A 27,266-nucleotide genomic window follows, 5' to 3' on the forward strand; every position below is an offset into this window, starting at 1 on the left:
GCATTAGGATCGTGTAAAATAAAGTATGGCAGACGTGAAAAATGTATTACACTACATTGTTATCTCCAACTTCTGCAGCAGTTGATGCCCTCTGTTCCTCAGATGTCAACAGCAAGTAGTCTAGTGCCAATTAGCCTAGGCTGAGAGAGGCCTCTTGGTGAAACAAGGCTGACTGAATCCTTCATGATAACTTCTGTGTGGCAATGGGCAGGTGATGGGATCTGTCTGCCCTGTCTGTCTGTCTGTCTGTCCATCTCCACCCTTCCAGCCTGAGGCACATCTAGGGTGGGGAAAAATATACGTCAGAGAACAAATGTAAAGGTTCATTAAAAATGTGCAGAAGAAGGATCATGAGCTCCATCAAATACATTTTTTGGAAACATTGTCTCAGTGAATGGTCATCTAGGACGGTCTCAATATAGCAGGGGATGGACAACAATGACGAGTGGCGTGGGTTTAGAATGATTAGGCCAAGTCACTGTCAGTTTGCTTAAGCTGAAAGCAGATCAGCCCATCTCCAACACTGATGACATGCAAAAACCTTGGACATAGGTAAACCAACAACTTAATAACTTACTGTATTAGGCTCTCCTTTATTAAGTAATTGGAGGATGGGAACAACATTTTTGGGGGGACATTGTGTACAAGCATCAAACGTATAGTATTTGACAAATATATTAAACATGATATTTATAGGCCTGTTCAAGTGTTCACCATTATGCTAGCCCAATCTTTCTCACTCAGAGCTATAGCTGATCTAGGCTCCAAATTTCCACCCTGTTAGAATTATGCACCTAACAGGTTAGAAAATGCCCCAATATGTTTTTCGGAAAGGCAATGGATAAAGGAATGACCATGCTAATGATTGAAATCTTATGAAGTGGGCAACACGTGGCAAACAGCATCAGGAGAAAATGGCATCGCTTGAGATGGCAAGAATGAGATGAATGTTAGAAGTACAATATTATCATAAGGAGACGTATACTTGGAATATGGAGGAGGAATAGAGGGAAAGGGAGAGGCAGAGGAGGCCGAAGAGAGAGTGAAGGGTGAGCTTGAGTCATGTAAAAATTGTGGAGAAAAAAGGAGATGGTTTGTCGAAGAAGAATGGTAGAAAGTGTAAGCAGAGTGAGCCGTATGTCGAATCGAGGTCTGGAGGAGAAATGGAAGCGAATGAGGGCAAATTATTGGATGTGGCAGGTGTGGTGAAGTCCTCTGAGCCTGAGGCTTGCACTGGTGGTCAAAATAAAGATGAGTCTGTGACAGTAGGAGTGACCATTTTTGGAGAAGGTGGACCCTTGCCTTTTGGTTGATCCATTTGTTGTTTCAGGGTTGGTGAAAAGGAGTTGGGGGCTATGGAATCGGTGAGGGTAACCCAAAGTGGCCTTGTGAAAATTGTTTCTGCTGTTCAGAGCGAGCAGGCGCTTCACACCAAATGAATGGGGACAAGAGATGTGACTTGTTTTGCTCTCAATAAAAGGGTGCCATTGAATGCAGTGATTATTGGGGTAGCGGTAAATGTGAAAGTGGACCAAGTGAAGGGAAAGATTTCGGTGTTTGTGATGCTTGTCGTTTGGTGCGATGCAGACAGGGTGGCATGAGTGATTGTCATTGTCTGTTCTTTTGAGTTTTGATGTTGAGTCTCTGCCCGACAATGTGATGTAAGGATATTTCATTTATCCTATATGAACTCACGTGCCGAATACATTACGTTGTTACAGATGTCTGGCTTATGGGCATGTGTCAGCAGTGTATAGGAGGGAGGATTCTCGGTGTGAGATGTGTGCAGAAGGGCATGAGACAAAGTAATGTGTAGCATTGGGGAAAGTGGTATGTGTTAATTGTAAGGGGTGCCCATGGGGCTGGGAATCAGAAATGTCTGGTGCGAGAGAGGCAGGTTGAGGTTACAAGAGTGGAGCAGAAGGTGCCCTATGCTGAGGCAGTGAAGAAAGTTGAGACAAATGGGTCAAGGGGGATGGATCCTGAAAGGATTTGTGTGAGTATGGTAGTAGATCTACATTAGTAGAGGGATAGGCCAAAGAGTGATATATCCTTCAGTAAGATTAGCTTTTTAGCGTTCATAGTGATGGTTATCCACTGTACTGCAGGGATGGAACGTACGTCGCAGAAAATAGAAGTTGTGGTGGCAGCTGTGGAGAAGTATTTGGGGTGTTATTTGAAGGGGTGTTATTAAGTGGTAGTGTCCCGTCCTTTCAGGCTGTTGGCCTGAGGTAGGACTAGATATGTTTAAATAGTGGAGTAGGGTGGTGAGTTTTTAACGAGTGTAGGGGTAGATGATATGGTATTTGTTGATTTATTTGACTTTTTCAAGTAAAGTTCATGAGTTATACTCATGTCTAGTAGGTGGTGGTAATGCAACTATTATTGGATGCCAACCGCCGTTAAAACTCATCGAAGAAGAAAAAGAAGAAGTAGAAGTAGTAAACAGCATCAGCTTCTGGTCAGAAGAGGGTTTGCATTGTGTAGGCTACACTCCGTTCAATTATACAAGCACGCGTGGTGAAGAAGTAGAAGTAGTAAACAGCATCAGCTTCTGGTCAGAAGAGGGTTTGCATTGTGTAGGCTACACTCCGTTCAATTATACAAGCACGCGTGGTGACTTCGCTGGAGGGTGAGCATTTTAGTAGCGAAAAAGGTTATACAGTTACCTAGAAATCATTTGAAAAGTTCAGCGCTGGCTAATTAGTGGGTATTGGCAAGGGCTTCAGCACTGCAACCTTGGAGCAATTTAATACAGCCCACCAATCCTCTGGTGAGTGCTTGCATGCAGGAAAAAAAGGTTTTATCCACCTGCAACACGCATGTATCTTTGGAACGAACTTCAACTACTTCAAATCTTGAAACTGATTTGGTCTAAGGTGTTAACTTTAGCTGTATAAAGAAAGTTGATTAGGGATGGGTGTGCTGACACTAAAGCTATGCTTTCACGAGTAACTTTGGCTATTGTAATGGTTTGCCAGTGTCATTATCCTATGTACATCATTATAATAAAAGTGGTTTGTCCCAACACAAAATTATGAGTGACTGAATAAAGTCAATCCCAGTCTAGAAAAACCTGTACAGTAATAGTTTTAGTACATCTAGGTCTATTAGGTTAGACCTAATATAGGTTATGATCTTCCTTGTCACCCTCGTCTGTTTTCCTTCTTTCATGCATGACTGTCAGCAAAGATAGGGCATGCCCATGCCATTTGTCTCAGTTAGTGTGCCCTTGCCTTCTTCAGGTATTCAAGCATCAGCATCCCAACTGGCATCATCTGTCACACTCTTCAAAAAACACCCACCCTTCTCTTTCTCCAAGAGTAAAACATGGCTACAAGATCAAGTTCATCTAAGCAGAAAGGCTATTCTATTGACTTGAATAGTAGAGAGACCTATACATTTAAGTCTTGTAATTTCCTTTTAGGTCCTTGAATATGTTGCGGCACTGGTACACAATACAGAGCAGTATGTGACTAATGACATCATGACATGAACATATTACCAAGTAAAACCTTGGCCAAGTTCAATGCTAGATTGTTTTACTGTGGCTCACGTAGAAATTAAATTACAACCAACAGCAATTCAGAGAGTTTGGTTTGAAAAGCTGTTTAGCCATGTTCTATACGTAATGGAGTCTGTGATTTCCTCATAAATCAAATCCAACCTGACATGTAGGCTACAACACATGCAACACAATCCAAGGATTCCAACTATGTCACTGTACTAGAAAGAGAAGTTTGGGGATGAGGTGGCTTTGCGTTGTTGGGTAACTCACTTCTGCTCTCACCATTAACAGACCTCCCCTTTTCCTCCAGTCCAGAAGCCCAGTGTTACGTGATTCTTCCGTCGAAGGAGGACCAAAATGCAGCGTGGTTATTTCGAGTCATCTTTATTAAAGATAATAACGAACAATACTAAACGTAACGTGAAAAAAAACAGCCCTCTCTTGTGCAAACACAGAGACAGGAACAATCACCCACGAAACACTCAAAGACTATGGCTGCCTAAATATGGTTCCCAATCAGAGACAACGATAAACACCTGCCTCTGATTGAGAACCACTCTAGGCAACCATAGACTTACCGAGACAACTCTACTATACCACAATTCCATAACCTACAAAAACCCCAAGACAAAACACACCACATAAATAACCCATGTCACACCCTGGCCTGACCAAAATAATAAAGAAAAACACAAAATACTAAGACCAGGGCGTGACAGAACCCCCCCAAGGTGCGGTCTCCTGGCCGCACACCTAAACCCATAGGGTAGGGTCCGGGTGGGCGTCTGTCCACGGTGGCGGCTCTGGCACAGGACGTGGACCCCAATCCAACAAAGTCTTGGTCCGCTTACATTGCGTCCTTAGATTGGCGACCCTCGCCGCCGACCTTGGCCTAGTAACCCTAACCAAGGGCCCCACTGGACTGAGGTGCAGCTCCGGACTGAGGGACAGCTCGGAACTGAGGGGTAGCTCGGGACTGAAAGGAAGCTCGGGACTGAGAGGAAGCTCAGGCAGGTTGATGACTCTGGCAGATCCTGGCTGACTGGTGGCTCTGGCAGATCCTAGCTGACTGCCGGCTCTGGCAGATCCTGGCTGACTGGCGGCTCTGGCAGATCCTGGCTGACTGGCGGCTCTGGCAGATCCTGGATGACTGGCGGCTCTGGCAGATCCTGGCTGACTGGCGGATCCTGGCTGAATGGCGGCTCCTGGAAGACTGGAGGCTCCTGGAAGACTGGCGGCTCCTGGCAGACTGGCGGCTCCTGGCGGATCCTGGCTGACTGGCGGCTCTGGCAGATCCTGGCTGACTGGCGGCTCTGGCAGATCCTGGATGACTGGCGGCTCTGGCAGATCCTGGATGACTGGCGGATCCTGGCTGAATGGCGGCTCCTGGCTGAATGGTGGCTCTTGGATGACTGGTGGCTCTGGCAGATCCTGGCTGACTGGCGGATCCTGGCTGACTGGCGGATCCTGGCTGAATGTCCGGCTCCTGGCTGAATGGCGGCTCCTGGAAGACTGGCAGCTCCTGGCAGACTGGCGGCTCCTGGCAGACTGGCGGCTCCTGGCAGTCTGGCGGCTCCTAGCGGATCCTGGCAGACTGGTGGCTCTGGCAGATCCTGGCTGACTGGCGGCTCTGGCAGATCCTAGCTGACTGGCGGCTCTGGCAGATCCTGGATGACTGGCGGCTCTGGCAGATCCTGGATGACTGGCGGATCCTGGCTGAATGGCAGATCCTGGCTGAATGGCGGCTCCTGGAAGACTGGCGGCTCCTGGAAGACTGGCGGCTCCTGGCAGACTGGCGGCTCCTGGCAGACTGGCGGCTCCTGGCAGACTGGCGGCTCCTGGAGGATCCTGGCTGACTGGCGGCTCTGGCAGATCCTGGCTGACTGGCGGCTCTGGCAGGTCCTGGATGACTGGCGGCTCTGGCAGATCCTGGATGACTGGCGGATCCTGGCTGAATGGCGGCTCCTGGCTGAATGGTGGCTCCTGGATGACTGGCGGCTCTGGCAGATCCTGGCTGACTGGCGGCTCCTGGCAGACTGGCGGCTCCTGGCAGACTGGCGGCTCCTGGCAGACTGGCGGCTCCTGGCAGACTGGCGGCTCCTGGCAGACTGGCGGCTCCTGGCAGACTGGCGGCTCCTGGCAGACTGGCGGCTCCTGGCAGACTGGCGGCTCCTGGCAGTCTGGCGGCTCCTAGCGGATCCTGGCAGACTGGCGGCTCTGGCAGATCCTGGCTGACTGGCGGCTCTGGCAGATCCTGGCTGACTGGCGGCTCTGGCAGATCCTGGCTGACTGGCGGCTCTGGCAGATCCTGGATGACTGGCGGCTCTGGCAGATCCTGGCTGACTGGCGGATCCTGGCTGAATGGCGGATCCTGGCTGAATGGCGGCTCCTGGCTGAATGGCGGCTCCTGGAAGACTGGTGGCTCCTGGAAGACTGGCGGCTCTGGCAGATCCTAGCTGACTGCCGGCTCTGGCAGATCCTGGCTGACTGGCGGCTCTGGCAGATCCTGGCTGACTGGCGGCTCTGGCAGATCCTGGATGACTGGCGGCTCTGGCAGATCCTGGCTGACTGGCGGATCCTGGCTGAATGGCGGCTCCTGGAAGACTGGAGGCTCCTGGAAGACTGGCGGCTCCTGGCAGACTGGCGGCTCCTGGCGGATCCTGGCTGACTGGCGGCTCTGGCAGATCCTGGCTGACTGGCGGCTCTGGCAGATCCTGGATGACTGGCGGCTCTGGCAGATCCTGGATGACTGGCGGATCCTGGCTGAATGGCGGCTCCTGGCTGAATGGTGGCTCTTGGATGACTGGTGGCTCTGGCAGATCCTGGCTGACTGGCGGATCCTGGCTGACTGGCGGATCCTGGCTGAATGTCCGGCTCCTGGCTGAATGGCGGCTCCTGGAAGACTGGCAGCTCCTGGCAGACTGGCGGCTCCTGGCAGACTGGCGGCTCCTGGCAGTCTGGCGGCTCCTAGCGGATCCTGGCAGACTGGTGGCTCTGGCAGATCCTGGCTGACTGGCGGCTCTGGCAGATCCTAGCTGACTGGCGGCTCTGGCAGATCCTGGATGACTGGCGGCTCTGGCAGATCCTGGATGACTGGCGGATCCTGGCTGAATGGCGGCTCCTGGCTGAATGGCGGCTCCTGGAAGACTGGCGGCTCCTGGAAGACTGGCGGCTCCTGGCAGACTGGCGGCTCCTGGCAGACTGGCGGCTCCTGGCAGACTGGCGGCTCCTGGAGGATCCTGGCTGACTGGCGGCTCTGGCAGATCCTGGCTGACTGGCGGCTCTGGCAGGTCCTGGATGACTGGCGGCTCTGGCAGATCCTGGATGACTGGCGGATCCTGGCTGAATGGCGGCTCCTGGCTGAATGGTGGCTCCTGGATGACTGGCGGCTCTGGCAGATCCTGGCTGACTGGCGGATCCTGGCTGACTGGCGGCTCCTGGCTGAATGGCGGCTCCTGGCAGACTGGCGGCTCCTGGCAGACTGGCGGCTCCTGGCAGACTGGCGGCTCCTGGCAGACTGGCGGCTCCTGGCAGACTGGCGGCTCCTGGCAGACTGGCGGCTCCTAGCGGATCCTGGCAGACTGGCGGCTCTGGCAGATCCTGGCTGACTGGCGGCTCTGGCAGATCCTGGCTGACTGGCGGCTCTGGCAGATCCTGGCTGACTGGCGGCTCTGGCAGATCCTGGATGACTGGCGGCTCTGGCAGATCCTGGCTGACTGGCGGATCCTGGCTGAATGGCGGATCCTGGCTGAATGGCGGCTCCTGGCTGAATGGCGGCTCCTGGAAGACTGGCGGCTCCTGGAAGACTGGCGGCTCCTGGCAGACTGGCGGCTCCTGGAGGATCCTGGCTGACTGGCGGCTCTGGCAGATCCTGGCTGACTGGCGGCTCTGGCAGATCCTGGATGACTGGCGGCTCTGGCAGATCCTGGATGACTGGCGGATCCTGGCTGAATGGCGGCTCCTGGCTGAATGGTGGCTCCTGGATGACTGGCGGCTCTGGCAGATCCTGGCTGACTGGCGGATCCTGGCTGACTGGCGGATCCTGGAAGACTGGCGGCTCCTGGCAGACTGGCGGCTCCTGGCAGACTGGCGGCTCCTGGCAGACTGGCGGCTCCTGGCAGACTGGCGGCTCCTGGCGGATCCTGGCAGACTGGCGGCTCCTGGCGGATCCTGGCAGACTGGCGGCTCCTGGCGGATCCTGGCAGACTGGCGGCTCCTGGCAGATCCTGGCAGACTGGCGGATCCTGGCAGACTGGCGGCTCTGGCTGCTCCATGCTGGCTGGAGGCTCTGGCTGCTCCATTCTGACTGGCGGCTCTGGCTGCTCCTTGCAGACTGGCAGCTCTGGTCGGCTCCTTGCAGACTGGCAGCTCTGGCTGCTCCTTGCAGACTGGCAGCTCTGGCTGCTCCTTGCAGACTGGCAGCGCTGGACAGGCGGGAGACTCTGGCAGCGCTGAACAGGCGGGAGACTCCGGCAGTGCTGTAGAGGAGGAAGGCTCTGACAGCGCTGGATAGGCGGGAGACTCCGGCAGCGCTGGAGAGGAGGAAGGCTCTGGCAGCGCTGGAGAGGAGGAAGGCTCCAGCAGCACTGGAGAGGAGGAAGGCTCCGACAGCGCTGGACAGGCGGGAGACTCTGGCAGCGCTGGACAGGCGAGGCGCACTGTAGGCCTGATACGTGGTACTGGCACTGGTGGTACTGGGCCGAGGACACGCACAGGAAGCCTGGTGCGGGGAGCTGCCACCGGAGGGCTGGTGCGTGGAGGTGGTACTGGATAGACCGGACCGTGCAGGCGCACTGGAGCTCTTGAGCACCGAGCCTGCCCAACCTTACCTGGTTGAATGCTCCCGGTCGCCCTGCCGGTGCGGCGAGGTGGAATAGCCCGCACTGGGCTATGCAGGCGAACCGGGGACACCGTGCGCAAGGCTGGTGCCATGTAAGCCGGCCCAAGGAGACGCACTGGAGACCAGATGCGTAGAGCCGGCTTCATGACACTTGGCTCTATCCTTACTCTAGCCCGGCCAATACGAGGAGCTGGTATGTACCTCACCGGGCTATGCACCCGCACTGGAAACACAGTGCACTCTACAGCATAGCACGGTGCCTGCCCGGTCTCTCTAGCCCCCCGGTAAGCACAGGAACTTGGCGCAGGTCTCCTACCTGGCTTCGCCATACTCCCTGTGTGCCTCCCCCAAGAAATTTTTGGGGCTGACCCTCGGGCTTCCATCCACGTCGCCATGCTGCCTCCTCATACCAGCGCCTCTCTGCTTTCACCACCTCCAGCTCTTCTTTGGGGCGGTGATATTCTCCAGGCTGTGCCCAGGGTCCTTTTCCGTCCAAGATTTCCTCCCATGTCCAGAAATCTGGATTCCGCTGCTCCTGCTGCCGCTGCCTGTCACCACGCCGCTTGGTCCTGTTGTGATGGGTGATTCTGTTACGGGATTCTTCCATCGAAGGAGAGGAGGACCAAAATGCAGCGTGGTTATTTCGATTCATCTTTAATAAAGATAATAACGAACAATACAAAACACTAAACGTACCGTGAAAAAAACAAAACAGCCCTATCTGGTGCAAACAAACACAGAGACAGGAACAATCACCCACGAAACACTCAAAGAATATGGCTGCCTAAATATGGTTCCCAATCAGAGACAACGATAAACACCTGCCTCTGATTGAGAACCACTGTAGGCAACCATAGACTTATCTAGACAACTCTACTATACCACAATCCCATAACCTACAAAAACCCCAAGACAAAACACACCACATAAATAAACCTTGTCACACCCTGGCCTGACCAAAATAATAAAGAAAAACACAAAATACTAAGACCAGGGCGTGACACCCAGAGTATTTAGATTGTCTGTCCTGTCTATCGGATAATTTAGCAGACGCTTACATCCAAAGCAACTTACAGAACTGTCTACATTAACCGTGAGTGACATATTCTGTATGTGGCCCATGGGGGAATCAAATCCACAGCTCTATTTTTGTCAGTACCCTGCTCTAACCACTGACATTATCGAGAGTGAATTGCTAGTCTAGTGGACATTGTTGACATTGTCTTTAGCATTGAAGTTGGGCAATGACCCGCAGACACTTACAGTATATGGTTTCTGTAGAATAGAGTGTAGCTGTCCATTGTTTTGGAAATGTACACTTGGTTTCAGTCTTGTGGTTAGGATATTGATCAAAATGTAATTCAGACATTCAGGTGGAAGGGTTTCTGGCCTCTGCATTTGGTTTGGAACAAGTTATGCAGCTTTTAAAAATAGAAAATGCTTTTGTTTTACTCATGGGTAACATCATAGGCCTAGTATATTCTTGTTTGTATGGTAGGATGTAGGTGATTTTTAAGATGAAAACATTAAATGCCACCTAATGCTGAGATGGCAGTGAAACTTGTGTTGCAATTGTTCATGAGCAGAAAGTACCCCTGTTCTCGATGGCCTATAGTGGTTGACAACTACACCCAGTGTGAGACTACAGGTCCAGTCAATCCCCCATCTATATCAATGCTGAAAAGAGGGACAAGAAAGTGATTGCCCTCTGTAAATACTGGAGATTTGGCTGAAACTTCAGTCCATAGGGAAGTGGTGTATCTGACTGAGAAAGAATGAGGGAATGAATTAATGGAAACTGTTATGTGTTGTGTGTGTGATTAACCTTGTCTGTGTTTGTTAAGGTGGAAATGTTCTTTGGTCTGTTTCAGCTCCTATCACATTTTCACTTTAGAGATGTGATGGCGTCTTCCTCCTCCCCTCACCCCATCTCACTTCATCATCCTTCTCCTCATCCTCTCGTCTCAGTCTCAAACACTGGCTCTATGCCTAAATTTGAACACAGAAACTCGGTAGGAGAAATATGCACTCAAAGCCCTCATTCCTATGATGATGTTGTCATGTCTTACAGTGCATTTCGACATAACACGATGGGAGACAACCACGCCCCATTTATTTTCAGTAGAGGGAAGCAAAGTGGGCGGAGGGACCATGGGGCGACGCGTGCTTGGGCGAGGGTGCGTGAACAAGGTGGACCGAAGTTGGGGAAAGCTGAACTTTATGCAAATACTCTGCAATATCACAACATTATTGAATAATCGAAGCTCACTATAGCTTCCAGCCCCTACTGGATTGGAAGTTGATATACAGTTGAAGCCGGAAGTTTACATACACTTAGGTTGGAGTCATTAAAACTTGTTTTTCAACCACAATGCAAATTTCTTGTTAACAAACTATAGTTTTGACAAGTCAGTTAGGACATCTACTTTGTGCATGACACAAGTAATTTTTCCAACAATTGTTTACAGACAGATTACAGACAGATTATATCACTTATAATTCACTGTATCACAATTCCATTGGGTCAGAAGTTTACATACACTAAGTTGACTGTGCCTTTAAACAGCCTGGAAAATTCCAGAAAATGATGTCATGGCTTTAGAAGCTTCTGATAGGCTAATTGACATCATCCTAGTCAATTGGAGGTGTACCTGTGGATGTATTTCTGTACAAACAATAGTACGCAAGTATAAACACCATGGGACCACGCAGCCATCATACCGCTCAGGAAGGAGCAAAGGACCTTGTGAAGATGCTGGAGGAAACAGGTACAAAAGTATCTATATCTACAGTTAAACGAGTCCTATATCGACATAACCTGAAAGGCCACTCAGCAAGGAAGAAGCCACTGCTCCAAAACTACCATAAAAAATACAGAATACGGTTTGCAACTGCACATGGGGACAAAGATCGTAATTTTTGGAGAAAGGTCCTCTGGTCTGATGAAACATAAATTTAACCGTATGGCCATAATGACCATCGTTATGTTTGGAGGGAAAAAGTGGGATGCTTGCAAGCCGAAGAACACCATCCCAACCATGAAGCATGGGGGTGGCAGCATCATGTTGTGGGGGTGCTTTGCTGAAGGAGGGGCTGGTGCACTTCACAAAATAGATGGCATCAAGAGGAAAGAAAAGTATGTGGATATATTGAAGCAACATCTCAAGACATCAGTCAGGAACTTAAAACTTGGTTGCAAATGGGTCTTCCAAATGGACAATTACCCCAAGCATACTTCCAAAGTTGTGGCAAAATGGCTTAATGACCACATAGTCAAGGTATTGGAGTTGCCATCACAAAGCCCTGACCTCAATCCTGTGGGCAGAACTGAAAAAGTGTGTGTGAGCAAGGAGGCCTACAAACCTGACTCAGTTACACCAGCTCTGTCAGGAGGAATGGGCCAAAATTCACCCAACTTATTGTGGGAAGCTTGTGGAAGGCTACCTGAAACGTTTGACCCACGTTAAACAATTAAAGGCAGTCCTACCAAATACTAATTGAATGTATGTAAACTTCTGACCCACTGGGAATGTGGTGAAAGAAATAAAAGTTGAAATAAAGCATTCTCTCTACTATTATTCTGACATTTCACATTCTTAAAGTAAAGTGGTGTTCCTAACTGACCTAAGACAGGGAATTTTTACTAGGATAAAATGTCAGGAATTGTGAAACTGAGTCTAAATGTATTTGGTTAAGGTGTATGTAAACTTCCGACTTCAACTGTTTCTAGCACTACCTAGCCTGATTGCTTGCTAACACCCACATGAAAGCAACGCTAATGTAGCTATCCAAATTGTGTTATGTGGAAATGAACTGTAAGCAGCCAGGTAATCATCATGTAATGATGATGGTATATGGCCTTTTACAGAGTATCCCCCATGTGCTTTCCCCCAGTGAAAGTCCTAAAGCACTGTGTAAACCCACACAGTTCTCAATGTCTTTTTTATGTTCTTTTTTTGCCTGTACACTGCTCGTTTCCAGATTCTTCTCATTCCAGTCGCCCTTTAATTCCAGTGTAAGGATGAGTGAGTACATTTCAAGGCCGTTCTTCCACTACCACGCCCATCACCAGTTCTCAGTGCCTGAGGAACAGGTAGAACCAGTGCTACTGGGAGATAGTGGAACCTGTCATACTGTGGCGGTGTACAGTAAGTAGGACCCACCAGCGCAAACTCCGTGCCTGTCGCTGGGTGACGATCCCTCAGGCAGGGTAGGGACACATTAAATCCCCATTATTCCCTGTCAAATCCCCATGCCTCATAATTATTCACCTGTAGCTCTGACTCTGGGTTGACGATTGGGTTTTATGATTATGATGATCAGAATTACAATGATAAAAAGATTGATGATGATAATAATTGAAACAGGGAAATTATAGGAGCATCAGAAATGGATGCAATATCACTAACATGTACTAAAAATTCTAAGAGCAAAGTTCCTCAAATTATATTGTTGCTAGCAAATTATTCCTGAATATCAATGCTTTGCAATTTTATGTTGAGCTCCCAAGCAATGGGAAGACAGATATTTTCCAATCCTTTTACATTTTCATTAGTCATTCTTGTCACATATGGGATGTTAGTTTTTGTTACATACATGTGTGCTATGTGATGGGAGGCCATTGTTTAACAAAGAGACCATTCAAACTCTCAAGAGGTCGCTACTGGATTCTCCCTCATTTACTACATTCAGATACACGACCTTCTCAGACGACCAATGGCCAATCCCTCTTTTTCTGCTGAACCAATCAGAGAGAGGTAGTGGTTAGGGGAGCGTGAGTCTAGATGTTGAAACAGGGTGTGGTCCTGAAACTAGGTGTCACTAAGTAGTGTGCTTGGCCTTGAGGGTTTAAATCTGAGTTGAATGAGTCATATAGCTGTCCTCATCTCTCTCTTTCTGACTTAATCTGCCCTGGCTTTATGTGGCCTATTTCTAGACCGTCAAACATTTGAGGACTTCAAGGAAGAAACAAGCACTCTTTTTTTTCAGTTAATCTCTCTTTGACTCTGCTGTTTTGCTGGGCCTGGATCATTGTGAGCTCAGTGGTTGTGACTCTCTTGTACATGTGCCTGAAGGACTGACGATTTGGGGAGAGTACTGAGGACAACTCGGCAGGTGAGTCTTGTGTTCCCAGTGATGCTCAGTGATATACTCCATCTAACACTGCTGTCTATTTACTTTACTTCAAGTTTTTTACTCTTATAACACATACCCAAACTGTCAGGGCAGGTTTTCCTTTTACCTGTAGGTCTTGTATTGAGACCCTTGGTGGATATGATGGCACTGTCCCATCTTTGTCATGTGTGCAATTGGTTTTATTGCATTGTATGGAAAGGACATAAATAGTAGTGTCCCACATTCATTCTCTCTCTCTCTCGCTCTCTCTGTCCTTAGTTTGCCGTTCCATCCCATTCCATCTTCCTGTCAATTTTCTCAATCAACTCCTCATCCATTCCTATCTAGTGACCTCATACCACATACTGGCTGTTCAAACCAGTTCACCTCTGCCTCTGCCTCACCTGTTTGACTGTCTATGTTAGTCATTGAGAGAACACTTCATTTTCTAAGGAGTAGCTAAAGAAATGTTAAATACTGCTGAACAAGCACTTTGTAAAACTACTGCCATCTTGTATTAGCAGCTATATACAATTTAAAAAAACATTACATTTCACAAGACATTAAGGGTGTGCCCTTTTGTACATGAGTGTGTATAGTGCGTATGTTATCGTGTGTATGCGTGTCTGTCTCTTCAGACCCTGCTGTGTGCTAGTAGTAGTTTAAACAGACCGCTCGGTGCAATCAATATGTTGATACTTCTGTAGTGATGGAGTCAATCTCTCCTCTACTTTGAGCCAGGAGAGATTGACATGCATCTTTATTAATGTTCGCTCTCAATGTACATCTAAGGGCCAGCCATGCAGTCCTGTTCTTGGCCAATTGTAAGTCCCTCTTTGTGGCACATGACCACATGCCTGAACAGTAGTCCAGGTGCCACAAAACTAGGGCCTGTAGGACCTGCCTTGTTGATCGCGTTCTTAAGCAGGCAGAGCAGAGCTTTATTATGGACAGACCTCTCCCCATTTTAGCTACTGTAGCATCAATATGTTTTGACCATGACAGTTTACAATCCAGGCTTTCCCCAAGCAGATTAGTCTCCTCAACTTGCTCAATATCCACATTATTCATAAGGTTTTGTTTGGGTTTTAGTGAATTTTTTGTCCCAAATACAATCCTTTTAGTTTTAAAAATATTTAGTACTAACTTGTTTCTTGACACCTATTCTGAAACTGACTGCAGCTATTTAAGTGTTGCAGTGATTTCACTTACTGTGGTATCTGACGTGTATAATGTTAAGTCATCAGCATACATAGCGATCAGGCTTTCTCAGTGGTAGGTCATTAGTAAAGATTGAAAAAGGTAAGGGGCCTCGACCGCTGCCCTGGGGAATGCCTGACTCTCTAGATTATGTTGGAGAGGCTTCCATTAAAGAACACCCTTGGTGTTCTGTTAGATGGGTAACTCTCGATCCACAATATAGCAGAAGTTTTCCCAGCAGCACATTATGATCAATAATGTCAGCCACTGAAATCTAACAAAACAGCTCCCACCTTTTTTATTATCAATTTATTGTAGCCAATCATCCGTAATTTGTGTAAGTGCCGTACATGTTGAATGCCCTTCGTATAATCGTTCAGAAAATGTGTTGTATTTTCTTTTTTTCTGTGAAATGGCGTATCTGGACAAACACCATTTTTTTCATCCCCAAAGGTTTACTAAGGGTTGGTAACAAGCTGATTAGTTCGCTGTTTGAGCTACTAAAGGGGGACTTACTATTCTTGGGTAGTGGAATGACTTTAGCTTCCCTCCAGGCCTGAGGGCACACACTTTCTTAGATTGAAGAGATGTCAAATAGGACTGGCAATATCATCCTCAGTAATTTTCCATCCAAGTTGTCAGACCCCGGTGGCTTGTCATTATTGATAGACCAAAACATTTTCACCTCTTCCACACACACATTTTAGAATGCAAAATTATAATGCTTGTCTTTTGTTATTTGGTCAGTTATGCATGGATGTGCCAGACTTGTTTGCCATTCATTTTGCCTCATCCCTCTCAACCATAAAATGTTTAAATTCCTCAATCCACTGGGATGTATAAGTTTAGTCATTTCTTTTAGTGGGTGCATGCTTATTAGTAACTGAAATTATTCATTTCATAAACGTGTCCAGTGTAGTGTTTGGTTGCTCCTCATTACACACCCCAGACCAGTAAATATGCTTTACATCTTCAGCATATAACTTCTTGTATGACCTCTTATACTATATACACTATATTAGGACCAGACTTTGGTTTTTCTAGATATGGCTACTATATTATTATCTATACATCCTATGGATTTGGATACTGCTTTAGAGCATATTTCTGCAGCATTAGTTAAGATATGATCAATACATTCCTATGCTGTTTGTAAATACACTGGTAGGTTCACTGATAACCTGAACCAGGTTGCAGGCACTGGTTACAGTTTGAAGCTTTTTGGGGTGGGCAGCTTGACAGCTAGTCAATATTTAGGTTGATATTACATACATTATCAAGCATTTCACACATTATCCAGATACTGACAATTAGCACTTGGTGGTCTATAGCAACTACCTACAATAATGGGCTTTAGGTGAGGCAGGTGAACCTGTAGGCATATTACTTCAACAGCATTTGACATGAGATCTTCTCTAAGCTTTACAGGAATATGACTGAACATAAACGGCAACACCTCCTACCATTGGCATTCCTGCCTCTTCTGAAGATGTTGAAACCATGTATTGCTACCACTGTATCATCAAAGGTATTATATTATTTGAGTTCAGAGATGGTCAGTATATGAGTTATTGATTTCATGAACATTGTTACTTAGGCTACATATGTTAATATGGGCCATTTTTTTCTCTCACTTTTCTGGGATTCTTGACAGCTCAACGACAACATGGTGGGGATGATTTGAGCAAGGCTTGGGTCACTGATAAATCATTGTCTGTTTGTGAGAATATGATTTTATTAGTTAAGTGGACAGATTGATTTTAGTTTGACTCTATGCTAAAGCCTATATAGTAGATGTATTATACAGTGCATTCAGAAAGTATTCAGACCCCTTTCATTTTTCCACATTTTGTTACGTTACAGCCTTATTCTGAAATTGATTAAACTATTTTATATACACTGCTCAAAATAATTAAGGGAACACTAAAATAACACATCCTAGATCTTAATGAATTAAATAATCTTCTTAAATACTTTTGTATTTACATAGTTGAATGTGCTTACAACAAAATCACACAATAATTATCAATGGAAATCAAATTCATCAACCCATGGAGGTCTGGATTTGGAGTCTCACTCAAAATTAAAGTGGAAAAGCACACTACAGGCTGATCCAACTTTGATGTAATGTCCTTAAAACAAGTCAAAATGAGGCTCAGTAGTGTGTGTGACCTCCACGTGCCTGTATGACCTCCCTACAACGCCTGGGCATGCTTCTGATGAGGTGGCGGATGGTCTCCTGAGGGATCTCCTCCCAGACCTGGACTAAAGCATCCGCCAACTCCTGGACAGTCTATGGTGCAACGTGGCGTTGGTGGATGGAGCGAGACATGATGTCCCAGATGTGCTCAATTGGATTCAGGTCTGGGGAACGGGCGGGCCAGTCCATAGCATCAACGCCTTCCTCTTGCAGGAACTGCTGACACACTCCAGCCACATGAGGTCTAGCATTGTCTTGCATTAGGAGGAACCCAGGGCCAACCGAACCAGCATATGGTCTCACAAGGGGTCTGAGGATCTCATCTCGGTACCTAATGGCAGTCAGGCTACCTCTGGCGAGCACATGGAGGGCTGTGCGGCCCCTCCAAAGAAATGCCACCCCACAACATGACTGACCCACCGCCAAACCGGCCATGCTGGAGGATGTTGCAGGCAGCAGAACATTCTCCAAGGCGTCTCCAGACTCTGTCACGTCTGTCATGTGCTCAGTGTGAACCTGCTTTCATCTGTGAAGAGCACAGGGCACCAGTGGCAAATTTGCCAATCTTGGTGTTCTCTGGCAAATGCCAAACGTCCTGCACAGTGTTGGGCTGTAAGCACAACCCCCACCTGTGGACGTCGGGCCCTCATACCACCCTCATGGAGTCTGTTTCTGATCGTTTGAGCAGACACATGCACATTTGTGGCCTGCTGGAGGTCCTTTTGCAGGGCTCTGGCAGTGCTCCTCCTGCTCCTCCTTGCACAAATGCGGAGGTAGCGGTCCTGTTGCTGGGTTGTTGCCCTCCTACGGCCTCCTCCATTAAATTATAGGAAATTATAGGCAATTAGCATGACACCCCCAATAAAGGAATGGTTCTGCAGGTGGTGACCACAGACCACTTCTCAGTTCCTATGCTTCCTGGCTGATGTTTTGGTCACTTTTGAATGCTGGTAGTGCTTTCACTCTTGTGGTAGCATGAGACAGAGTCTACAACCCACACAAGTGGCTCAGGTAGTGCAGCTCATCCAGGATGGCACATCAATGCGAGCTGTGGCAAGGTTTGCTGTGTCTGTCAGCGTAGTGTCCAGAGCATGGAGGCGCTACCAGGAGTCGCCTCTTCACTGTTGACGTTGAGACTGGTGTTTTGTGGGTACTATTTAATGAAGCTGCCAGTTGAGGACTTGTGAGGTGTCTTTCTAAAACTAGACACTAATGTACTTGTCCTCTTGCTCAGTTGTGCACCGGGGCCTCCCACTCTTTCTGTTCTGGTTAGAGCCAGTTTGCGCTGTTCTGTGAAGGGCGTAATACACAGCGTTGTACCAGATCTTCAGTTTCTTGGCAATTTCTAGCATGGAAAATACTTAATTTCTCAGAACACGAATAGACTGACGAATTTCAGAAGGAAGTTCTTTGTTTCTTCCCATTTTGAGCCTGTAATCGAACCCACACATGCTGATACTCAACTCGTCTAAAGAAGGCCAGTTTTATTGCTTCAAGCAGGACAACCGTTTTTAGCTGTGCTAACATAATTGCAACAGGGTTTTCTAATGATCATTAGCCTTTTTAAAATGATAAACTTGGATTAGCAATCACATCGTGCCAGTGGAACACAGGAGTGATGGTTGCTGATGCTGAATAGGCCTCTGTACGCCTATGTAGATATTCCATTCAAAATCTGCCGTTTCCAGCTACAATAGTCTTTTACAACATTCACAATGTCCACACTGTATTTCTGATCAATTTGATGTTATTTTAATGGACAAAAAATGTGATTTTTCTTTCAAAAATAAGGACCTTTCTAAGTGACCCCAAACTTTTGAATGGTAGTATATTTGAACCCAAGTCTGATTTTATATCCATGGCTAATAGTTGAATATAACACTTGGCTATTATAGAAAAGTGACAGTAATATTACAAAGGCTACCTATGAATATTCCCAGTAGGATCTATTTGACATACAGTACATGGCCAAATGGACTAAAGTGCCCTCTGCAACTGTTTTTATTGTCGTGAAGCTTTTGTTTGTCTATCAATGTCCCCTTATACTACCTACCGCATTGTGCCCTGGAGCAAGGCACTTTACCCCTAAGTGCACCAGGGAAACTGCTCTGCCGCAGCCCCTGTGCTGCTTCTAGCCTGTGATGTGTCATGTTGGGTACTACGGTGACAACATTAAGAAAGTATATCTGTGCAAATGGACCAATAAAGCAAGTGTTGTATTGTTTTATTATCAGTCTGTCATCAAAGCAGAGCCTCGTGTTCAGGTATATGATGGGCCTGTGCAGCTGCCTGTTTAGTGTGGGAGGCCGTGTGGCAGTGCTTTGTCATCATCTTACGTCTCTATAGGTCTCAGTACACATTATTGCATCCCCTGTAGGCATAACCTGCCATTATCACCACCAAATGTTTTTTTTCAAGCTAATTGTATTTTTGTCTGTATATTTCAGTTTTTTTTTGATTGACTGAATAAAGGAGAAAAGAGGCCATCAAGATGCTGCGAGAAGTGGGATCCAATATTATGGTGTTTTATGAGTATGTATTGCAGAGAACGGGTGAGTGCTTTCGCATGAGTTTATATTTTTTATTTTCATCAATTTGGTGATTTGCAGTTTGTACCATACTGTTGGTGTAACCTGTATTGTGGTCTCAAAAATTGCTTGATTTCTTGTCCTCAGACCACCGGTTGTTGCCCTACCCGTTGATGCGGACCCCCTTCCAGATGACCAGCATCCTGATGGGCTATGTGTTCTTCTCGCTGTACGCAGGGCCTCTGTTGATGGCCAACCGCAAGCCATATAACCTCAAAACAGCCATGATCATCTATAACTTCAGCATGGTGTCCCTAAACGCCTTCCTAGTCTATGAGGTGAGCAAAGCATTTAGTTATTCAGGAGAATGAAAGTTCTTCAAAGAGCCTTGTTGTGAAGACGTACTATACTGTAGTAAGACTTTTCCCAGCGTTTATGAATTGATGTGACAGCGAGTTCTGTGCTTTGCCTGTGCAGTTCCTGATGTCAGGATGGGGAACCACTTTTACCTGGAGATGTGATTTGTGTGACTACTCAAGCAACCCACGGGCTCTAAGGGTATATATCTTGTTTTTTTTGAGAGAATCTGTATTTCATCTCCATGAAATGTGTGTTTTACTTTACATTCAAATATGCATATGTGATTTTTATTCTGTGCTATTTATTGTCTGTACTTTTTTTGCTCCTTGTCAGATGGTTCAAGTGGCCTGGTGGTTTTTGTTCTCTAAATTCACTGAGCTTCTGGACACCGTAAGAGCGATTTCTCTATCAGAACATTGTTTGTGAATAAAATGTTTGATGCTAGCTTAAATCTTTTAGATTTTGTACATATTCTGACTGCATCTTTCTCCGACACCCTTAGTAAAATACAAATTTCTGAACAATGTTTGCTTTAAGTAACTTGAGCTCATCTGATTTTCAGTTTTTCTTTGTGCTGCGTAAGAAACAAAGCCAGATCACATTTCTACACGTCTTCCATCACTCCTTCATGCCCTTCACGTGGTGGTGGGGAATTACCATTGCTCCTGGTAAGCTTGACCTCATCCCAATGCAGTGTGCTTACAGCTGGTCATGTAACCTGTTTAACATTAACTTTTGGGGGGGTTGTTTAAATAATCTTTATCACAATGAATCTTCTGCAATTTTACAAGGGAATAAGAACACTAAACAAAATCCATTTAGTAACATATTTATTTTGTTATTCCCCTGTGATTGAATAATTACTCTCGGATTGTTTGTTTTAATACTGTCTTTGAACCTCCAGCAGGGGGAATGAGCTCGTTCCACGCCATGGTCAACTGCTGTGTCCACGTCATCATGTACACCTACTACGGCCTGTCCGCTGCCGGACCTCGCTTCCAAAAATACCTCTGGTGGAAAAAGTACATGACCGCAATCCAGCTGGTGGGTGTTATTTCTTAATGATGTACTATTGGAAGAAAGTATGTTAAAGGGGAGCATTTGTGGATAGCTGTGAATTGGTGACTCCCGTGCAAACTTCACATCAAAATGTTCTTCCTTCTATAGATCCAGTTTGTGCTGATCTCACTTCACATCTCTCAGTACTACTTCATGGAGAAGTGTGACTTTCAGGTGCCCATGTTCATTCACCTTATCTGGATGTACGGCACCTTCTTCTTCCTACTATTCTCCAACTTCTGGATTCAGGCCTACGTGAAGGGGAAACGGCTGCCGACAGCAACTATGGAGAAGCTAAAGCAGAATGCCGTTATTAACGGCGACGTTACAGTGGTCATCAACAGCAAGCCGCTGGAGAATAGCAACGGGACAGCACATCGTGTCAACGGCCATAAACAACTAGGCAAAGTGAAGGAAGTCTAGTTTCGTCCTTTTGGAAGGGGGAAACAACTGTCTGAAGGAGCCTGAAATGCCAAAGATTCCAAAAAAAGTATACTCTTAGCTACTGATCACTTTATATTTATCTGCAGTTTGTGGAATATGAATGGCGTTATGGACTTGGCAGTTATTCCCTACTTGCCACACTTTTAAATTGTGGGTAGTTGAGGGAACATGGTGTTTTAACTGTACGTCACTAATACCTCAAACCCAGGCTTGAAATGGACTCTTCTGGTTTGACTGGAACACACTTGTAAATACAGTTACTTTCAAAGAGGTGGTGTTTGTCACTGACCAACTCAGTCATTAATTTGAGGCACAAGACAGCAGCATTCTTGATAAGGGTCCTCCAGGTCAGGCCTCACCTGTTGCTTTCCAGCATAGGGTAATCAGAGTGGATGTCTGGTAAATTGCATTCATTGTTTGACACTGAACATTTCTCATACCTGAATTTGCCTGCAATAGCTATTGGAGAAGTTCTAGGAGCTGTGCTGAGTCAGCAACATGCCCAATATTATGCACTCTAGAAAATAATGAAAAGGGTTTTGAACTCAACTGACTTGCCTAGTTAAAGGTTACAAATAACATTGAGTGCCCTAACAGTATTTGCAATAACACTAGATATTAATCATTATCAAGTGGCAGCAAAAAAATATTCAAAGGCAAGAAAATATTTTTCAATTAATAAAAAAAGTACACAATTCAGAGGCGATCCATAACTTAAAACAATACAGAAGTCCATTATCGGATAGCTGTGTGTATAATGCTGCTAGTGGACTTCATTTGCCTTCTTTTTGACCAGACATTTTCATCACCAGCTACAGTGGCACTAGTCGAACAGTCTGTCCTCATGACCTGGGGTGAATAAAAACAGTTTAAAGTTTGTTTTAAACTTTCGATACCTGAATAAATCTAAGGTTAGTTTGAAATGTGTGCTCCGAGACCATCTGCAAGAGACACAGCCCAAATACGGACTTCCCCACAATTCCCAACCAATGCAGCTCTGGTACGAGTCCTCAATTTGAATGGGTTGATAGTTGGAGCAATTGCTTGAGCTGCACTGAGAATTTGAGAAGTATGATGGACTACGATAGACTTACAGCGTCAGACAATGCTCTTTGTCAACTGACATTAATGACAACTGCACAGAGCTGTTAAGTTTACACATAGTGAATGAATAGCAGTTTCAGACAAGCCTTGCCAGAACATCTGCATGTGACCAATAAAATTTGATTTGACACTAACCATTGAGCTCTGCCACTTCAGTCAAGGAGGGGTACTACCAGATGACTACGTTGTTGTGGGAATATCCGAGGCTGGAGACCAATTCCTTGTAGTTTGGCGCAAACATCAAAGAGGAGATCTGTAAGGCAGATTAGACCACTAGTTAACTTCAGATCATACGGCATAGAAGTTATGGAAAGTAAAACTTCAAAAATGGCTGGTATGCAAATACACATGCTGCTATGACTGAGCAAGGCCCTGGAGGTAATAACAAGGTACATTTTCTTAGAGTTCAAGGTGGGTGCAGTTACCAGAGACTGAGTGTCCAGACCATTGATGCAGGAGCCACAGTTGACGTTCCAGATGCGGATGTGGCAGTCTCTGGTGCCACCTCCAGAAGCAAGAATGTTGTGTTCCCATGGGCACCAGGCCAAAGCCTAAAACATTTTTGTAAGAGAAATTAGTGTGCAGCAAAGTGTCATGTAATACAAACAACTCCTTCCTTCAATAAAAACATTGTAGTTTTGAATTTCACAGCAAGATATTTTTAAGTTCAAAATGTGTTCACCTTGACTGCTCCTTGGTGCTCACTGAAGCAGTGGACAGAACTGTTGCCTTGGCCACTACCATCCTGCACACCTGACCACACATACACCAGGTTGTCGTTGCCTCCAGAGGCCAGGTATCTTCTGTCAGGGGACCACTTCAGCCCACACACATCCTGAGAGTGCCCAGACAGGGCGAGGTGGTCGACTACCCTCACATGGTGGTGGATGTGACCCGATCTGGAGCCTCTTGAAAAAACAAAGCATAAAATGTTTAAACACTAATGCTATTTTTGCTCAGTTGACAAATGAAGTGATCAGATTAGTCAAAAGATGAATAATTGGGAAAAAGATTAGAATTGAGCTGCCTGTTTAGACAGAATAGAACATCTTGAGCATAAGTATCACAAAAGATCCTGGCAGGACAGACTTGACTATTCCAAATTTGACATTCAAGACATGATTCTTTACCTGGAGAGAATATAATCGTTCCAACTCAGGCTGGTAACTCTGGCAGTGTGGCTGGCCATGCTGCGTAGACTCTTCTGGTTCTCCACATCCCACAACTACGGTAAGTCAAATTCAGGTGAAATATTAAAAACAGAAAGCATCAAATTATTCTCCCCAACACCATAACATTGCAATGAAGCCAAATATTTAGATGAGTACTGGGTGTTCACTTCAGACATTTACATGAACTTTGCAGATGGAGCGCGAGGACTGTCACTCTGGGCTGCGTCCCACAGGTAGGCTGTTGTGAAGGGCAACTGCTAAAAGATTCCGACTGCTCCAGTCCAGTAGGTTCAAATCTGTGGGAAGAGAAAGGGAAATAAATTGTTAAGTCAGTTAAAGAACACTCCTGCCACCACAACTAATTTAATTAAGTCGATAGAGTAGAGATGAAAGGGCCAGATCCCAATTTGAGATAGTTGCTTTAAATCACTTTCTGCAAATTTCCCACTGAAATCTATGCGTTATTTACATAAACAGCAGGCCCATGTTTCACTCACAGCTAGGACTACTCTCCAGGTAAGTAGGTTACTGGCCATTTACTGTGCTGGCAGGAGCTCTAAGATATACCTCTAGGATAAGTCCTTCTGTACCTTCTCAACAGACAGGTTTTTAGACATTTGTGGTGGTGTGTTGGCAGGAGACACAGAAATCATTTCGGAGTTCAGAAGCTTCTAAGAAACTGTCGGACACAGATGATATGCATCTGGTCTTTTTGGGACAGTCTGGGATAGGAACTTGACTGTAGAGGACTTTCAGGGTGTTCTGGTAACCTGCAAATAAAAAGAGTGGAACATTAGATTTTGATATCAATAATCAACTGACAAGTCACACCATCATTACCAGTGGTAGGCCTACCTTCTGGAGCATTCAAGGGTTTTCCTCCCAGATGCAGGATCTTTGCCTCACCAATGTCATATCCATTGAGTGACAGACCAAGCCTTCTGGTTCTCCTACAAAGACAGATGTGCAGCTGTTGACTTACAATGCATTAACAAAATGTGCTGATGTGCAATGTTAAAGAGCCTCACTGATGTTGCTGTGGAGGGGTTTGTGGCCATAGGCTCATTTTCCTTTGAAAGCAGGAAGCTTCCCAAGTCCATCTGTTTGTTATTCCTAGTGGGAATGAAACGGTCCCCACTGGCCTTGAAAGTTGTGCACTTACCATTTTTACCTAAGAAAGAGAGAAGGGGCAAATTAGTGGAACCACTGACAGCCAACAGTGCCACATCCATAGACAGCTGAAAGACAGTAAACAGAAGCAAATGCAGTAGAGCAAAGGTGAAAAGCCTAATAGTTAGCTACCTGCTAAAGAGCGCTGGTGTTGGCACTGTTGGTAGACATGGACGAAATGGCTTTCCTTTGCCTCCTCGCCATGGGCGCGTTTGTGATTGGCATATCAAGCTTCAGAATGCTTTTGAATGCCATACTCGATTCCATATTGGGCCATGTTCGAATCTGCCTTTCGGTCTCCCTGCAGGGTACAATAATAAATCCATTTTTTTTAAACTATACTAACAAAAACGTATATAGTTACTTTGCTAAATAAAACGCACATGTAGCTAATCTTTGCCAACTCAATCCACTGACGTTAGTTCTAATGTTACATCAAATTAAACGGATAACGTTAACTGGCTAACGTTAGCGACCTGGCAAATTTACTGCCTTTCCCCGTCATTTAGTATTTACATTTCATTCAACAAAACATTCAATGTTGGTGTTAACAAACGTGTGCTACACTACTTAATCCGACTTAATTCCACACGTTTTTATTGAGAAAATGTACTTTAGCATCCAAAACTTTACCGATACATGTTTCTTTCTGCAGCAGGTCAAATTCGACATTTCAAAATAACCATGACGACACTTCATTAAATTACTAAATACACTGTAGTGGTTGGTTTATTCAAAATATTTAGAAGGTAATCATGGTGGCGGAATAGTATCCGTTAGTCTGATTGGTGGAAAAGGTAGACGTCGACTTCCTGAATAATCAACGACAAAAGAAAATCTCGTCACACTTTTTCGAAGGACAGGATAGAATCAAAAACATCGCCGCTCTAGCGAAAGTAAGGTGGAGACCACTGAGTATCTCAAGAGTTGATTTACGTTTTTATGCGAGTAAAGTCAAACCTTGTAAAAAAACAAAACAAACAAGACAGCTATGATGGAAACAGGAAATTTCAGTTCAAAGTTTATCAATGCAGGTAATTTGTTCGTTCACGTGGTGGAATCTTTTATGTCAGTATAAATAATTATGCAACAAAAGCAGGTGGAAACTAATTGTTGCGCATACAATAACCTTCATATCGAAGTAAACTTGGAGTCACGTGATGATATGCTGTGTGGTCTGGCCTCCCACTATTACTCGGAAACCATGCTATGAAGCTACAGATTAAATCAATTATCATGAATTTAACAGGGTGGTGCACCTTGATGAGTTTGACGCAATAAAAATTGAGTGTCTTATTCTGGTGACATGATAATCCTTGCTTGACTACCATTTGAAAAATACAAGTATTCTGACTCTTGAGTGGTGCAGTGGTCTAAGACACTACATCTCAGTGCCAGAGGTGTCACAACAGACCCTGGTTCAATCCTGGTCTGTATCACAACACAGCTGTGATTGGGAGTCCCATAGGGTGGTGCACAATTTGCCCAGCATTGTAATTAGAAAACTACAATTTGTGTGCACTACGTCATCACAATTTTTTATCCAAAACAAGTCAGTTTGTGGAAACTATACTGGTGGGGTAAATGTGCATATTGTCTTTAGGCGAATGTTTGAGAATTCATGTGAAAATATGTCGCTAATTGGATGGAAACCTAGTGATGAGGAAATAAATGCAAGATTTGTCAATTCTTGCAAGTTAATTTATTGGAATTTCCGGAGGCGTGGTCTTCGACATCACTTCATGACCTTTCGAGATGCAGAAACTTGGATGAGCGAGGTTCGACTTCAAACAAGGAAGCAAAAAATATATAATCCATTGTTCTATACTGTGGTAGGCGGTTTTAGCAACAGCTGTGCTGGACTGTGGTCGACATGGATGATAGTTCCGATGGTATGGGTGGGGATGACGAAAGTCATGGACCTGGATGGCCTGTGGTGAAAAGGAAAAGGAAAAAGAATGTCTCTGCTATAAGCGCTGCTGACAGCATTGGCAGTTATAGTGTTGAGAATGTGAAGAGGGTGAAGGTAGTGAAAAACAAAAGTAATGATGTGTCAGAGTGGAAAGTTGTAATCATGTTTGATGTGACCACAGGGTCTCATATACACCTTATTCGATTAAGCAATGCCATTAAGAAAGAGATAGGGGAAGTCACATTATCCCGGTTCATTGGTAATGGTAGGCTGTTAATATTTTGTTCTGACCATGTTCAACAAGGGAAGATTCTAAACATGAAAACTCTCAATGGGAAGAAAATCACAAGTCACCCTTGAATGAGTAGGTGTGTCCAAACTTTTGACTTGTACTGTATATGTACCAGTGAGTGAAGTGGGTGAGAAAAGGAAGGTGGTTCCTTGGTGTACTGAAGAGTGCACTGCAGCTATTCAAGAAAGAAATAGGGCTTACAGAGTGTTGCATAGGAATATGACTCCTGTGAGTCTAGTTGATTTCCAAAGGATCAAAAGGTCATTAAGTCTGTGAAGATAAATACATGGAGACAGTTCTGCTCTACAATAGGCAGGGGTACTGAGCTGGGGGGATGTATGGCCTATGTTGAAGAAGATGAC

The 27,266-nt window shown here is 45.8% G+C and overlaps 2 protein-coding genes across 7 annotated transcripts; one reads left to right on the top strand and one right to left on the bottom strand.

The window, feature by feature from the left end:
- Window positions 1-2: 2 nt before the first annotated feature.
- On the bottom strand, window positions 3-25,408 carry LOC135513331 (cell division cycle protein 20 homolog). 4 transcript variants are annotated; one of them, XM_064936276.1, is made up of 10 exons: window positions 25,334-25,408; window positions 24,833-25,001; window positions 24,559-24,701; window positions 24,386-24,480; window positions 23,711-24,300; window positions 23,489-23,583; window positions 23,041-23,266; window positions 22,784-22,909; window positions 22,494-22,611; window positions 3-280 (listed from the first exon to the last, which is right to left on the bottom strand). In XM_064936276.1, exons 6-9 carry the CDS (start codon window positions 23,545-23,547, stop codon window positions 22,528-22,530), a joined length of 495 nt encoding a protein of 164 aa, XP_064792348.1. In that variant the 5' UTR covers window positions 23,548-23,583; window positions 23,711-24,300; window positions 24,386-24,480; window positions 24,559-24,701; window positions 24,833-25,001; window positions 25,334-25,408; the 3' UTR covers window positions 3-280; window positions 22,494-22,527. The 4 variants fall into 4 exon arrangements, with proteins under 4 accessions (XP_064792348.1, XP_064792335.1, XP_064792343.1 ...); XM_064936263.1 differs by lacking the exon at window positions 3-280 and having other exon boundaries at window positions 20,565-22,611; window positions 23,711-23,826; window positions 24,121-24,300; XM_064936271.1 differs by lacking the exon at window positions 3-280 and having other exon boundaries at window positions 20,565-22,611; window positions 23,711-23,826; window positions 24,098-24,300.
- Window positions 13,183-23,006, top strand: LOC135513313 (very long chain fatty acid elongase 1-like). 3 transcript variants are annotated; one of them, XM_064936235.1, is made up of 9 exons: window positions 13,183-13,463; window positions 16,084-16,191; window positions 19,311-19,415; window positions 19,539-19,729; window positions 19,869-19,949; window positions 20,085-20,141; window positions 20,314-20,419; window positions 20,656-20,795; window positions 20,919-23,006. In XM_064936235.1, the coding sequence occupies exons 3-9, from the start codon at window positions 19,355-19,357 to the stop codon at window positions 21,231-21,233; spliced, it is 951 nt and encodes a 316-aa protein (XP_064792307.1). In that variant the 5' UTR covers window positions 13,183-13,463; window positions 16,084-16,191; window positions 19,311-19,354; the 3' UTR covers window positions 21,234-23,006. The 3 variants fall into 3 exon arrangements, with proteins under 3 accessions (XP_064792307.1, XP_064792314.1, XP_064792297.1); XM_064936242.1 differs by having other exon boundaries at window positions 16,092-16,191; XM_064936225.1 differs by lacking the exon at window positions 16,084-16,191.
- Window positions 25,409-27,266: the final 1,858 nt, after the last annotated feature.

The sequence above is a fragment of the Oncorhynchus masou genome, chromosome 3 (assembly GCF_036934945.1).
Source record: "Oncorhynchus masou masou isolate Uvic2021 chromosome 3, UVic_Omas_1.1, whole genome shotgun sequence".
NCBI lineage: Eukaryota > Metazoa > Chordata > Actinopteri > Salmoniformes > Salmonidae > Oncorhynchus > Oncorhynchus masou.